General features: G+C 49.2%; 1 protein-coding gene across 1 annotated transcript in view; it reads right to left on the bottom strand.

The window, feature by feature from the left end:
* Window positions 1–15,542, bottom strand: part of TNS3 (tensin 3) — a gene marked incomplete at its 3' end in the record, with an annotated part of 182,765 nt that overhangs the window by 109,081 nt on the left and 58,142 nt on the right. The window contains exon 9 of the mRNA XM_015408650.1: window positions 7,572–8,840. Within this exon, the coding sequence (XP_015264136.1) occupies window positions 7,572–8,840 (1,269 nt within the window). The remainder of the gene's footprint in view (window positions 1–7,571; window positions 8,841–15,542) is intronic.

Below are 15,542 nucleotides of genomic sequence, written 5' to 3'. Positions count from 1 at the left end.
AGGCACGCCTCCCCTTCGCTTCCCCAGCTGCCCTGCTGGGAGCTGCACAATATGTGTGAAAGAGCCGCATGTGGCTCCCGAGTCACAGTTTGGCCAGCCCTGTCCTAGTCCAACCCTTTAACCACTATACCACACTGGCTCTCTAAGGCGATTCCCACTCCATGCTTGGAATACAGCCTACAAATGCATCTTCGTTCAGCATCGAGGGCATATTACGTTAAGTTTAACAGCAGCTGGAGCCGACTATTTGAAAGGATGGCCATGTCCTGCTCCGGTCGCCCTAGCATTTTAAAAGATAAGGGCCCAGGTTTCATGCACACTTTGCAGAACCTGCATGTAGTTTGTGCTGGGACATTCTTTAGAAGCAGAGAGAGATTCCACCTTTGGCTGCTCAGAAACATATCCCAATGAAAGACTGTGCTTTTCAAGTGCTGCTCTTCTCCAACTTTTTGCATCCCAGGACCAAAACACGACGATGCACACAAAATACGCTCTGGCCAGATGACTAGTTTGGGAGAAAACATCTGAGAAAACAGCTGCTCGACCAAGAGCGGAAACAAGGTCAAAGACTCCGAAAGGAAGCTCACTTCCCACAGAATTATAGCTGTCACCCCACCCTGCTGTCAGCATTAAAAAAAGAAAAAGAAAAGAAATATGGCATTTCAAACAGCAGCTTCCAAATGAATTTTTATTCTGTTAAGGAATTTCAAGCCACATCCATTCATTGTGATGACTCGGAACCATTTCCCTCCTCACTCCAAGGGAGGGGGGGGGGAGAAAATGGTTAAAAGGATTTATCAAGAACAAATGCTGTGAAAGTTAGGGATGGTCAGCTGTGGAATGAAGTGATTTTATCTAACCTGTCCCAACTCAAAATTGAGGCGTGGTTAAAAGAGGTATGGTGGGGGGGGGGGGGGGAGTTGGTCCATATTTCCACTTGAAACAATGACGTTTCCAAGCACTGAAAGAGAGATTCGGCACTCTAGTCGTTACACTGCTCTCAAGGTAACGACTTATGAGACTTCCAAATTCAGGCCCAATAGCAACTTAGAGATCAACAAGAATCAGCTGCCTCGGGAGGTGGTAAGCTCCCCCTCACTGGCTGCCTTGAAGCAACAGCTGGACAAACACCTGTCAGGGATGCTCTAGGCCAGGGGTGTCGAACTCATTTGTTATGAGGGCCGGATCTGACATAAATGAGACCTTGTTGGGCTGGGCCATGTGTGTCATAAAATGTAACGCCAGGTAACGTTGATATAAACTTTATAAAGGACACGAACACAAAGGGGCTTTCCCCCCCCTTAAAATAAAAACATGCTTAAAATATTAGCACTCTTGCAATATTTTGTTTATTTAACAGTGTCTGATAACTGACACCTCTTTGCTCTGAATTATTGCATCAAAATGTCTGTGCTGTTGCAATCTTGAGTATGCTGTTCAGGTGTGTATCTGTAAGCTGCAAACCTACAATGACGCAGCAGCAGCAGAACTGGAAGAAGACGCAGAAGACAGCCAGTTCCACTGCGGGCCTGATAGAAGCCAAGCCCTCCGGGGGCCTGATCTGGCCCCCGGGCCACATGTTTGACACCCTTGCTCTAGGCAGATCCTGCATTGAGCAGGGGGTTGGACTAGATGGCCTGTCTGGCCCCTTCCAACTCTGTGATTCTATGATTCTAAGATTTTCGTGGGATAAGCTTTTGAGAGACAAAACTCCCTTCATCAGATATCAAGGGTGTTTTGACTCTCAAAAGCTTATACTCCCCCAAATTTTGTTGGTCTCTAAGGGGATACTGGACTCGAATCTAGGTGCTCTACTGCAGAGCAACGTGGAGACCCTCTGAAATGATGCGACTTTGTTAAACAGCGTCTGGCCATCCAGGAGGGAGGCAGGATCTGCTGCAAAATATGCTTCCAGCTCCTGGACCACTGGCCATCTCTGGACCAGGCTGTCGTTCTGGATCTACCCAAACCTAACTAAAACTGATAGATTCAGGTGGGTAGCCTTGTTGGTCTGAACGCAACAAAACAAAGACTGAGTCCAGTGGCACCCTGAAGACCAACAAAGGCCCCGTTCATACGAGGCAGTTTGGGCCGGGAGCGGGCCGGATTGGAAGCGCATCAAACGGGCGCGATCCCACGCCAACATCTGGCTGGCGTTGCGCTCCCGCCTCCAATCCGGCCCTTCCCCCGATGAAGCGCGTCAAAGATGAACCACCTACCTTCGGTGGTTCATCCGGTTGGCCCGCTTCATCCTGGCCGTGGGATCGGCGGCGCGTCTTGCCGTCGCATCCCCGGCCCCCTGCCGTACTGCGCATGTTTAGCAGCCTCCCCCTCCGACTGGTAGCTTCCTCCCCGGCATCTGAGCGTGCGGGGGATCAACTGAGCACGGCTACCGGGATCCGTGGGATCCCGCCGCGGCGTTTCTTTTAAAAGCCGCGCTTCACCCCGTCTTTTCCCTGCCGTGTGGCAGGGGCCAATGTTGAATTCTGGGTATCAGCTGTCGTGTGTATGCCCTCTTCTTCAGATGTATTGGGTCTTAAAGGTGTCACTGGAGTCAAACTTTGTTCTAAAGAAATCTGGTTCACGCGAACACAGAATATATGTTTTTAGACTGCATCAAGGAGCCAGTTTGGTGTAGTGGTTAAGTGCGTGGACTCTAATCTGGGAGAACCGGGTTTGATTCCCCACTCCTCCACTTGCACCTGCTGGATGACCTTGGGTAAACCATAGTTCTGGCACAGCTGTTCTTGAAAAAAAAGAGCAGTTTCTGTCAGAGCTCTCTCAGCCTCACCTACCTCACAGGATGTCTGTTGTGGGGAGGGGAAGGGAAAGGAGTTTGTAAGCCGGTCTGAGACTCCTTTGGGTAGTGAAGGGCGGGGTATAAATCCAATCTCTTCTTCTTCTTCTTCATTTGAGGTTGCCGGCACTGTTCCCTCTAAGCTGAGTTAGTGTGAGCTAGCTCAGAGTTTTTTAGCCTCTGGCTCACATATTTTTGTCTTCGCTCAGGAAGGATGGCTCCAGAGCAAGCTAATCTATGCAGCAGCCAAATCGCTTGCTCACCACTTTAATGCCAGTAGCTCACAAAGCAGAATTTTTGCTCACAGGACTCCACAGCTTAGAGGGAACATTGCCAGTATAGGAACACATGGCATTATGTTTTAATTTGGGAGAGGAAAAAGCGGCATAAAATAGTACCTCTCGTACATCAATAAATGCCTTTATTACACCATTGCCTTACTATTTATGTACAATACATAAAAATAGCTAACAATATACATTCTTTAAATTTTATCAAATGTCTTTTGTTCTGATCGACCCATTCAATATATACCAAGATAAGCACTTTTTTTTTTTTTGGTAGCCTCTTCAGGGAACTTTTATTTTTATACGGAGAACCATTCAAGCATGTAATCCTGGAACAATACGGATCACCACACGGTTGAAAGGCCTTCCACACAAACACACACAAAAATACTCGCATATCGGAAACAAGACATCAGAAAGAAATATTTACATGGAAGTTTTCTACACACAGGAAGGTTGTTTTCCCCTGGTTTCCTTTTTGATTGTTTTGTGTTTTGTTTCTGAAGAAGGCGCATTCAGTGACAATAACCCACTGAGAGATCATCCTGACCTTTTAACCCTAATTCCTTTAATGCATTTTGAAACTCTCTGTGCCCCTCCCAAAGGAAGACCATGGGGCACCAACCCTGCAAGGTAGGTGAGGCAAACAGACGGACCCAGGCCCAAGCTCGCTCAGGGATCAACACGGCCCAACACAGACTAGAACAATCCAGGTATCTACAAGCCTAAGTTTTTTTCCCTTATACAACACCGGCCTCGTCCAGGAACCATGCCAACCCAAATCAGATGGTCTTTCAGACAGGAAGGCCAATGTGCTCAGGACTCTTTAAAAAAAAAAAAATGGGGCTCATATATGCCTCCGTGAACAATCTGACCATTAAGAAGTCAACTGAGAATTAACACAACATGGACCTCTGGTATGCCTCAAAGCGAGGATTAAAGCTGGATCAAGAAAATTCAGACGTTTCCCTCCGGTGTTCCAGACTCTGTGAAACCAAACATGCTTCTAAATTACCTACTGCTGAGATGTGACTATAAGGGGGGAGGGGATGGAAATTTCACTGCAGATTCCTCTGGGACATTACGGGAAACAAAGACGCTCCTCGTCTTGCTTCCCTGTATCTCAGGGAGAGTACCTTCCCCTCGAGCAAACTCCCCGGAATGGGAGGTGTGCTGTAGAGACCATGCTCCAAAAGCTGTCCGGGGAGCGGGTACAGGTGACCGCAACTAAAAGCAGGGCCTCTGATGGAAGTGTCTCCCCCCCCAAGCTTTCAAATGACCTCCCCTTCCAGAGATCTGCTTGGCAACCCCCTTCAGGCAACCCCAAGGATTGGTTAAGCCTCATCTCTTCCAGTTGGCCCTTTGGCGACGAGATCAGTCTGTATCACTGCCAATGTTCCCTCTAAGCTGTGGAGTCTGGTGAGCAAAAATTCTACTTTGTGAGCTACCGGCATTAAAGTTGTGAGCGAACAATTTGGCTACTGCATAAATTAGATTGCTCTGGAGCCATCCTTCCTGAGCTAAGGCAAAAATGTGTGAGCCGGAGGCTAGGAAACTGTGAGCTAGCTCACACTAACTCAGCTTAGAGGGAACACTGATCACTGCCATGGGTTCCCCTTGGTGGTCCAGTAATCTAACTCTATACACTGATCTGCTGTTTTAAGGTTTCAGAAAATGGAAGCTCGGTGTTTTCAGGAAAGTTAATTAAGGCCCCTGCCACACGGGGGGAAATTGATGTGGCCAAAGTGCGGCTTTTTAAAGCCGCACCAAAAGAGACATGCGGCGGCGGGATCAGACTGATCCCGTGAGCCGCCGCACAGTTGCTTCCCGGCACAATCAGATGCCGGGGGGGGGAAGACATGGAAGGGAGCGCGAGGCAGCCGGCTGCGCATGTGTGCGCATGCACAGTTCGGCTGGGAGCCTCGAATGCTCCTGAAGACGGGCGCTCCTGCGATCCGACGGCTGCACTTGCTGCGGCGTTTCAGGTAAGTCCTTCTCTTTACTAGGTTCTTTTTTGCTCCACGTTACTGGGCTGAAGGGACGGATCGGGGACGGGTGTGCACCGCTTCCCAGATGTTGCGGTTTGATCGCGCCCGTTTGCTGCGCCCCCGATCCGTCCCTCTTCCGGGCCTAAGCCTCCCGTGTGACTGGGGCCTAACTCGTTCTTTGGTGCGTTTTTTTGCATTCATTAAGGAGATTAACCTTTATGACTTCTTTCTTGCCCTTGCAGAGCTGCCAGCTTCCGGTTGGGAAATCCCTGGTGATTTGGGGGTGGAGCTTCCGGCTGGGAAATCCCTGGTGATCTGGGGGAGGAGCTTCCGGCTGGGAAATCCCTGGTGATCTGGGGGTGGAGCTTCCGGTTGGGAAATCCCTGGTCATTTGGGGGTGGAGCTTGGGGGAGGGGATGGACCCCAGTGGGGTATAATACCATAGAGTTCACCTTCCTGTGCAGGCATTTTCTCTGATCTCTGTAGCCTAGAGATCATTTGTCATTCCAGGAGCTCTCCAGGACCCAACAGGAGATTGGCAACTCCAGTTTACCAGTTTGGAACTCTGGTATAAAGCCATATAAAAGCATGTTAAATACGTGAGAAACAATGATAAAGAGCTGCTACTGCAGTGTGCCAATGAGGAAGTGGCTGGCCAAAAATGCTCAAGCACGCCTGCCTCTGACCTTCCTCGGATGCTAGTTCTTCTTACAGCTGCCCTGCCCCAATCATGCCAACCGTCAAAGCAAATTATGAAGCGCTGCGTTCCGATCCTCCCATGTTTTCAGGAAAGCCGCGGAATGAATAAACAGCGATGCCCAAGAGAGGAACTGCGTGCCATGGATTGTGTCCTACACAGAAGGATTTCAGTTCTTTTTTAAGCAAGGAAAGTGAGCATAACAAAACCCACCTATTACTGCTGCCAACCCGACAGCCTCTCTCTGTAATTTACAGAATGTGGATTTCCCTTAAAAAAAAAATGACCTTGAACAGCAATTTGGGGTTATAAGAGAAGATCCCTGGAATGTTACTGAATAATTAAGATTTATTCTAAGCAGTCTGAAACCACACAGGACTGGTTCGCACACTCACTCGACCAGCCAGCCGGCCAATCTTCTTCCCATGGGGAATGAACAGCCACTTGCGTTTTCCTACACTACACCATATGAATATAATTAATGGGAAATTGTTTGCAAGATCTCCAACCTCTTCTTTTGAGAGGAAACAACAACACAAACGGGGCTTCCACACAGATCACACAATCCTCACCCATCCCACGACCTCAGAAAGAGGCTGGTTCCAAACAACAGACATGGGGTTACAGCGGTACCTCAAAGCTTCAATCTGTACTTAAATCAAGTCCAAATGATTTTGGAACAAACATTGATCAAAATTCTAGAATGTTCACCGTTTCATTTAAGAATGTTCACCGTTTGGCACAAAGACACCCTTCTCTCATCCGTAAAGCCCCCTCCACCTAAACGCCCATAATTCAAGATGGGTAGCTGTGTTAGTCTGTCTGTAGAAGGAGCTGCAGTAGCTCAAGATGCTGAACTGCAGGCTGTGGAAGGTCGGTAGTTCAGCAGTTCGAGACCTGAGTGTGCTGCATGACGGAGTGAGCTCCCGTCTCTAGTTCCAGCTCCTGCCAACCTAGCAGTTCGAAAGCAAGAAATTGCAAGTAGATAAATAGGTATCGCTTCGGTGGGAAGGTAACAGTGTTCTGTGCGCCTTGGCATTTAGTCATGCAGGCCACATGACCACAGAAGCGTCTTCGGACAGCGCTGGCTCTTCGGCTTGGAAACGGAGATGAGCACCGCAACCCTAGAGTCGGACTCGACTGGCTTTTGAGCAAGGGAACCTTTACCTTTACCTAGCAGGAGAAAAGCGCAAGAGTCCAGGAGCACCTTAAAGACTCACAAAATCTGTGGCAGGGGAGGAGCTTTCATGAGCCACTGCTTTTTTGTAGCAGTGACTCATGAAAGCTCATACCATCTTTAAAGGGCTACTGGACTCTTGCTCTTTTCTACTGTCCATACCTCGGGTATGTATGACAGCCATTTCAGGTACAATTCTTCCCTGCATGAAAAGCTGAAAACTGTTGGGACAACTCCCCCCCTCCTACTCCTTCTCTTTTAAAGGGGGGTCTAGCAGCAGGAAAAATTTGAAGGAGGGCGTAAAATGTTGTTATTTGATTGGCCAGCTAGCATCTTTGTGCATTATTTGTGGATGTCTTTTGCATTTAATACATCAGCAACTCACAAAGACAGCCCTGTGGACTGAAAATATCTTTGACACGAGAGCACGGAAAAAGCCAGTTATTTAACGAGAGGACTGATTATGCTGTTCCATCCCAACATTCCACACAAAGAAGTATGAAAAGGAGTCACCCACAGATATTCCATTTCTCATTTTAGAAGATTTATGCCAAGCAGGGTGGTCTTCAACTGTTGGGGGGGAAGGAAAGGACATTTCATTCATGCATTATTAAAAATAACTCACCCTGCTGTGGCAGATTCCGGTTGGAGACCTCTGTTTTCCCGTGGAATCCAGGGCTCATCCCGAGACCTCCCACGTCTATTTCGTGGCTGGCAAATCCATTCAGTTGACCTGTGTGTCTGTTGACAGCATTGATGCGGGTGGGGATCGGCTCAAACGTTGGGTCCAGCTCCAAAATCAACCTGTTCAGCTGCTCAATCGACTGGTCGATATCCAGAGTGGGGGAGGAGGGCAAGGACCCCAAGCCGTTTCCTGCGTTCAACTGCAGGTCGATGTCATTTGTGACCTTCTCGGGGTCCAATCTTGGCTTTAGAACTTCCGGGCTAGGGGATTCTGCCGTCTCGTTGGAAGGAGGCACGCTTCCCAGCCCTCTCTGTACAGCATCTCTGCTGCTGCAGCCCCGGGCGGGAGTCTCCGGAACTCTGGCTTGGCTCTGCGGGTTGCCCGATTTCTCCACCGAATTGTGAAGACCGAGTCTGACCTCGCTGTCTGGGGAGTAGGCATACTGATGAGCGATTACCATCTGCTGCTGGCGCACCCACGTCTGGGTCGAATAGCTACTGGGGCTGTAGGCCGGAGGCTGAGCAGAGACCGGAGGATTCCTTGGCAGCTGCTGAGACGGCTTCGGCTCGGCGTTTCCGAAGGACCTCTCATACATGGGGTCTACGCTGATTCCCAGATCCGGAGCCACGGCACTGTGGTGCTCTTCCCCGGCATTGCTTCCAAACCCGTCCGACAGAAGGGAATTCTGGCTGCTCTTGTGGCAGCTGAAGTTCCCGAGGTGGTTGGAATGCTGCCCTTCGGAAGAAGACAACGTCCCGATGCTGTCCACGCTGTGGAGGTCATGGCTGGGCAGCTCGTCGTCGAGAATGTCTGTCTCCCTGTCCCTGTGCTTGGCGTCTCCATTCACATGGACTTGGGCCGGCACTATGTGGCGAGTCCCACTGTACTTGCTTGGGGCATCGGTCATATCCTTGAGGGGACTGACCGGGTCCTCCAGGCCAAAGCCACTAAGCAATTGGTCCAACTCCTCCTTCTCTTGGGGGCTCAGGAGTCTCTTGGTTCCCGGAGAGGGGCGTTCTTCAGTTTTGTCTGTCCTTATGGAGGCAGTGGAGTGACCCGAGTCACTGCTGACCGACAGAGTGTGGTCGCCGTGGTCAGGGCTACTGGTCACGGCACCCGCGGCTCCACCGGGAATGCTGGTATCTGAGGAACTCTTCTTCCTCACTTTTGCGTAGAGGCTTCCATCAATGGGGCCCTGGGTATGCAGAACTGTAAGACGAGAAGAAGAAGAAAACAAAGACCGTGTTAAAAAAAAAAACAGCACAGGAAACCGAAACAGGAAACCTCCTCAGGAAACAATCCATATACAAAAGAACCTCCTCAGGAAAGCTCCTCCATTAGCATGTTTCACAGCCTGGGGAACTCCTACAGGATAATGACTCAGCCCTACCCCACCTTCCTGAGTAGATATAAATTACCTGCCTACCATTTTTCTTCTTCTCACACCTTGACACAGAGAGTACTCCGTCTTTCTGTGCTATACCTCTGAGGATGCCCAGTCACAGCTGCTGGCGAAACGTCAGGCCCTACAATGCCAAGACCACGGCCACACAACACGGAAAATCGACAGCAACTAATGAACTCTGGCCTTGAAAGCCTTCGACAACATATTAGCACAGAAAAGACGTTTTTTAAAAAAAAACTGAACACATTAATAGTACCTAAGAACTTTGCAACGGTTACTCATGCCAACCTTGGGGATGAAGTAACATTCACTCATCTTAAAAACAGGCACATTAAATGACCAAAATCTGACCGGGGTGCCATTTTCTTACTTCCATGGTTACTTCAGTAACTCAACCATCATTTTATTTGTGTGTGGGGGGTGTATTTTTGCATTTTCTGTGTGTGTGTGTGTGTGTGTGTGTGTGTCTGTGTGTGTTGTATGCGCTCGTGTGTACCTGTTCCTGGAAGTCGTGGTGACCCCTGGCGACTCCTACTGGGGCACGGAAGACATTCAGAGAAGTGGTTTGATAGCCTGCCTCTGGCCTCCCAACCCTGGTATTCTCTGGAGGTCTCCCATCCAAATACTTGCCAGGGTCGGCCCTGCTTAGCTTCCGAGATCAGACGAGATCGGGCTTGCCTGGGCTATCCAGGTCAGGGCAACCATCACTTTACCGATAGATTCAGGGGGCGTAGCCATGTTGGTTTGAAGCAGCGGAACAAAGTCTGAGTGCTGGGGACTGAATCTGGGCCCTCCTGCACACAAGCTGATGCTCAAACACTGAGCCAGATGCTCGCCCTTTGCCAGGCAACGTTTTGTTTGCATCGACCGCACGGGTCGGCCTTGGCCACGATGCACAGCTTGGGAGCACCGCCCCCTCCTCCCAACACACCCAAACAAGACTACAACCCTTTCCTCAGCCAAGTTAAACAAACAAGGGTCAGTCTTCGTACTTTGTAACGGCTCAGGTTTAACCGAAGGCCTCATTAACATGTATACTTTTTTCTTTATTATGTCTATAGGCCGCACTCCCAGTTCAACGCTCCCTGTAAGCTGTGGAGTCTCGTGAGCAAAAATTCTACTTTGTGAGCTACTGGCATTAAAAGTTGTGAGCGGGCAATTTGGCTACTGCGTAAATCAGTTTGCTCTGGAGCCCTCCTTATTGAGCTGCGGCAAGAATGTGTGAGCTGGAGGCTAAAAAACGGTGAGTTGGCTCACACTGACTCAGCTCAGAGGGAACATTGGGCGGAGATTGGGCCGGCGAAGCACGGCGGCGGGACAACGCGGCAGGCCGGAGCCAATTGGGACAGAGGCCGGCTGCGGTAGCATGCGCCATTGTGCGCTGTGGGTCCATACCCGGAAGGAGTCGCTGCGACCAAAAGGAAGACCTGCGCCAAAAAACGCCGTCGCCCGGATTGAAGAACCTCCGTAAGAAACAACAACAACTAAGACCTTGCCAGAGAGGTGCATAGGATTATAGTGCAGGTATTGAACGTTCAGATAGCTTTGGATCACGAAATCTTTCTGCCAAATGTATTACCGGACAATTTAAAGAAAAGTGACAAATATCTCCTTCTACATCTGGTAACAGCGGCAAGGATGACGATGGCTAAGCATTGGAAGAAAGAAGAACTTCCACATAAACAGGACTTTATAACAAAAGCTTTGGAAGTGGCTGAGCTGGACAGTTTAACTCAAAAACTTCGTGACAGAGAAGATGGCGCCTCTCTAAACACTTGGGTGAAATTCTATAACTGGATCGATAAGAAGAACATTCTAGTTTAGAAACTTCTGTAAAGAATTGGAGGGAAAAAAGGTTGTAAAGCTGTAATGATCCGCTTTTTTGTTTTTTGCTTTTGTTTGTTTGTTTGTTTGTTTTGATGGATTAATTAAAAATATGGTAGGGGAAAAAAAACAAACTAAGACCTTGCCATTGGTGCCTGATAGGTAGTCCCTTCCCCTCATTGTGTGTGTGGCCCTAGTAAGGTAATGTCATTAATAATTGTACAATGTAAACCGCTCAGAGCCCTTAGGGGGTGAGCGGTCTATAAATTGAAAGTTAAATAAAATAAAAATAAATAAAATAACATTGCCCAGCCCAAATGGAGTCACTGCCAGCTATACAGTCATCTGTCCCTCATCCCCCCCCCCCCCCCCCCCTTTTTAAAAATACGGTTTAGCTTCAGGATTCATGGCTCACTGAAAAGGAGGTCTGTATTAATCAGAAATTCCTGAGGAACTTTGTTTGCTTAGCAATACTCTGAACCTTCGCTTGGTCATGAGGAACGAAGCACCTCAGTGTCTGGAACCAGCCAAGCCTTTCCTCAAGAGACAGTGGTGCAAAAATTAACACAGAGAGCTGATTGAGCTATTGGGAGCGGATCTCACTCGCTAACACACTCGCGGCACCACAGAGAGTCGGAAGGGGGAAAGGAAAGGTAACACAAAATTCCTGATCGTGTCAAGGCTCTATTCAGGGATGGGGTGGGAAATATACAAGTTCTTCAGTCATCATGAAGAACATAAGAACATAAGAGACGCCAATGTTGGATCCGGCCAAAGGCCCATCTAGTCCAACACTCTGTCACACAGTGGCCAAAAATACCAGGTGCCATCAGGAGGTCCACCAGTGGGGCCAGGACATTAGAAGCCCTCCCACTGTTGGCCCCCCCCCCAAGCACCAAGAAGACAGAGCATCACTTGCCCCAGAGTCCCTATCTATACCTTGTGGCTAATAGCCACTGATGGACCTCTGCTCCATATGCTTATCTAATTCCCTCTTGAAGCCGTCCATGCTTGTACCCGCCACCACCTCCTGTGGCAGTGAATTCCATGTGTGAATCACTCTTCACACATGTGTGAAGGAGAGCCGCTTGAGGACGAGAAGAGGGTCTTGCTTTGTCCTACCACAGTACAAATGCTCGATACATTAAATGAGAATTTGTTGCCCATTCATTGCACCCCATGTCTGTCATCGAAGGGACGTGCCGGACATGACGAACGGCGCTCTCTGTGGGTTTCTTTTTCTTCAAAATGGAAGACAAGACCAGGGGGGGTGCACCCAATTCGGAGCAGAATCAAGGTGTGAGGGAGCGGGCCCCTCCCCCACCACACACACACATGATGCCATTCTCACAACCTGTAATGGCCCAGTTTGCTCTGTTGGGGGCAAAGATACAGAAACTGGAGGGGGGAGTTAAAACTCCCTTTCCTTGTGCCACAGTCCCCCCAAAAAACAAAAGGAACAGACATCCCATCCATGGACTTTCCGTCACAAATCTGGTTGGGCTATTTTGGATTGTATTACTCTAAGAATCATCACTCTGTGGTTTGCTTGACTGTATGATGTGCATTACTTTCTTTCGAAGTGCTGTATGCGCCCACCAGGAGGGTTGGCAACCCGTTGCTTATGCTGCCCAATAGCATTCATCTTCTGGAGAAAGCAAGGAGGTTGACCAACCCCAATGAAGGAAGCCATCACTGTCCAGCCTGTGGTACATCCCCACCAACGCTCCTGTAAGCTGTGGAGTCTTGTGCGAGCAAAAATTCTACTTTGCGAGCGACTGGCATTAAAGTTGTGAGCGAGTGATTTGGCTACTGCATCAATTACTTTGCTCTGGAGCCCTCCTTCCCGAGCTAAGACAAAAACGTGTGAGCCAGAGGCTAAAAAACTGTGAGCTAGCTCACACTAACTCAGCTTAGAGGGAACACTGATCCCAACACAGCAGGTTCCACGACTGAATCGCTCTGCACTAGTGTCCAAGTGAGCCATGCCTTGATGCATCTCCCGAGTCTCTCTTGATCAAAAGGAGGGAGAATATTCCCGGTCGATTTGTTTACTATGGTAACCATAGCTGCATGTAAATATTATGCCGCCTCAAGGAAGAACAAAGCACCCGCTACAGGGTAACTATTTTCTTTGGGTTACATATTTAAAATCCTGTGTCATCTTGAAGGATGCCAACGCTGCCAGCTTGCTTCGGTTTTGTACGGAGACCTAAGGAATGCAGGGCTCGATAGAGGCAGACTGCACTGAGGTAACGTTAGCAGCAGGCGGGCATCCCGGGGCGAGTTGAAGCTGTTAAGAAAACCCCGAGTCAATTTTGAGACGGAAGTTGGGTCGATGAGCAGGTGAGGAAATCTTAGGATGAAGACACCAAAGTGGGGAAAGGACTCAGAGCGGGGGTGAGGGAATAAGACATGGGTGGCCCAGGCCAGCCCAACGTTGTCAGAACTTGGAGGCTAAGCAGGGTGGACCCTGGCGAGGTAGCACTTGGACAGGAGACCCCCAAGGAAGTCCAGGGCCGCTGCACAGAGGCAGGAAAGGGCAAACCACCTTTGAATGTCTCTCGCCTCGAAAACCCGGTGGGGTCTCTATAAGTCAGCTGTGACTTGAGGGTGATTCAATCACCCAGTAAGACATGAACTTACATAGGATAAGAGGTGAAAAATAACCACCAGAAGTGGGTTAGAAAGACAGATATCTAAAGGACTGCCTCTCCCCATATGTGCCCCAGAGAGCCTTGCGCTCTGCGGAGAACCATCTGCTGGTTACTCCTGGCCTGAAGGATGTTCGCCTAGCCTGGTGGAACATGCTCCCGACTCTGATCAGGGCCTTGCGGGACCTATTACAGTTCCACAGGGCCTGCAAAATGGAGCTGTTCCGCCAGGCCTTTGGGTTGAGGCAGCGGGTGTCGATCATCGGCCCTTCCTGTTTGGTGTAGCGCCAGTTTGGTGTCGTGGTTGAGTGCGCGGACTCTAATCTGGGAGAACCGGGTTTGATTCCCCACTCCTCCACTTGCACCTGGCTGGATGACCTTGGGCAAGCCGTAGTTCTGACAAGAGTAGGGTTGCCAAGTGGCACTTACCCTGCCGGCGGGGGACTCCCAATCGTATCCTGGCGCATATCCCATAGAGTTTTCCCTTGTATGGCCGTGGCCCCGCCCCCAGCTTGCCCGGCGTCATGACGTCACTTCCCTGTGACGTGCACGCTGGGGCGGGGTTCCCCCCCGGGGCCCGATTCCCCGGCGTCGGGGAACGGGCCTCTGAGGCGGGGGGGATTTCCGCCCCCCAGGGGGACTTGGCAGCCCTAGACAAGAGCTGTCCTTAGAATCATAGAATCATAGAATGTTAGAGTTGGAAGGGATCTTGCAGGTCATCTAGTCCAACCCCCTGCACTCTGCAGGAGCATAGCCGAAAGAGAGCCCCACAACATACCCGAAAGATGGTCATCCAGCCTCTGCTTGAAAACGTCCAGGGAAGGCGCATCCACCACCTCCCGAGGCAGACTGTTCCACTGTTCAACCACTCTTACAGTTAGGGTCACCTGATATTTAGATGGTAAGGACTCTCTTGTAATTTCCACCCATTCGATCTAGTCTTGCAATCCGAAGCAAGAGAGAAATGGTAGTTCTTGAAAGAGCTCTCTCAGCCCCACCTACCTCACAGGGTGTCTGTTGTGGGGAGAGGAAGGGAAAAGAGTTTGTAAGCCGCTCTAAGACTCCAAGTGAAGGGCGGGGTATAAATCAAATCTCTTCTCTTCTTCATGGCTTGACTTTGACCCATTCATTCCTGACTGCAGGAACTGAAATTGAAATTTACTGCACTGCCTACTTCAACTGTTTTTAACTGGTTTTATTGTATTAATTTTTGATATCTATTTATTGAATCAATTTAGAATGTACTGGAATTTATTGTTGCGACCCGCCCTGAGCCCGCTTGCAGGGCGGGCGGGATATAAATAGAAATAAATAAATAAATAAGGATGGGCTTGAAGTCACCCACGGAGCAATTCCCATCATCCTCAACTGACTTTCAGAGTTAACAGTCTACAACTTGTATAATACCATATTTAACCAAAGAGAACCCCCCAAAATGTTATACACAAAAGAGTGGGTTTTTTAAAAAAATTACTGTTGTTGTTGTTCAGTCATACAGTCGAGTCCGACTCTTCGCGACCCCATGGACCAACTCCCGCCAGGCCCTCCTGTCTTCCGCTGTCCTCTGAAGTTTGCTCAATTTCATGTTCGTTGCATCTATGACACTGTCTAACCATCTCATCCTTTGCCGTCCCCGTCTTCTTTGACCTTCAGTCTTTTCCAGCATCAGGGTTTCTCCAGTGAGTGCTCCCTTCTCATTTGGTGGCCAAAGTATTTGAGCTTCAGTTTCATTATCTGGCCTCCCAGGGAACAGTCAGGGTTGATTTCTTTTAGGATTGACTGATTTGATCTTCTTGCAGTCCAAGGGACTCTCAAGAAAATTACTGTACATACTTGTAAATGGTATGTGACTATAACACAACCCCCTCTTCTCCTTTCCCCCCCAGAAGTTTACCTCAAGGAAAAAAACAACAGTCTTCCTTTTTGGGTAAATACAGTATATGATTTTTAAAAAATATATATTAGACCATGTGTGGGCGATTAACTTGTCTGGTGTGCAAGGAAGCCCTTACTTATGGTGATCAGAAA

This window comes from Gekko japonicus, unplaced genomic scaffold (assembly GCF_001447785.1).
Source record: "Gekko japonicus isolate JY-2015 unplaced genomic scaffold, Gekko_japonicus_V1.1 scaffold1966, whole genome shotgun sequence".
Lineage (NCBI taxonomy): Eukaryota > Metazoa > Chordata > Lepidosauria > Squamata > Gekkonidae > Gekko > Gekko japonicus.
The sequence above is the reverse complement of the archived record's forward strand: the minus strand, read 5'-3'. Positions and strand labels throughout refer to the sequence as shown.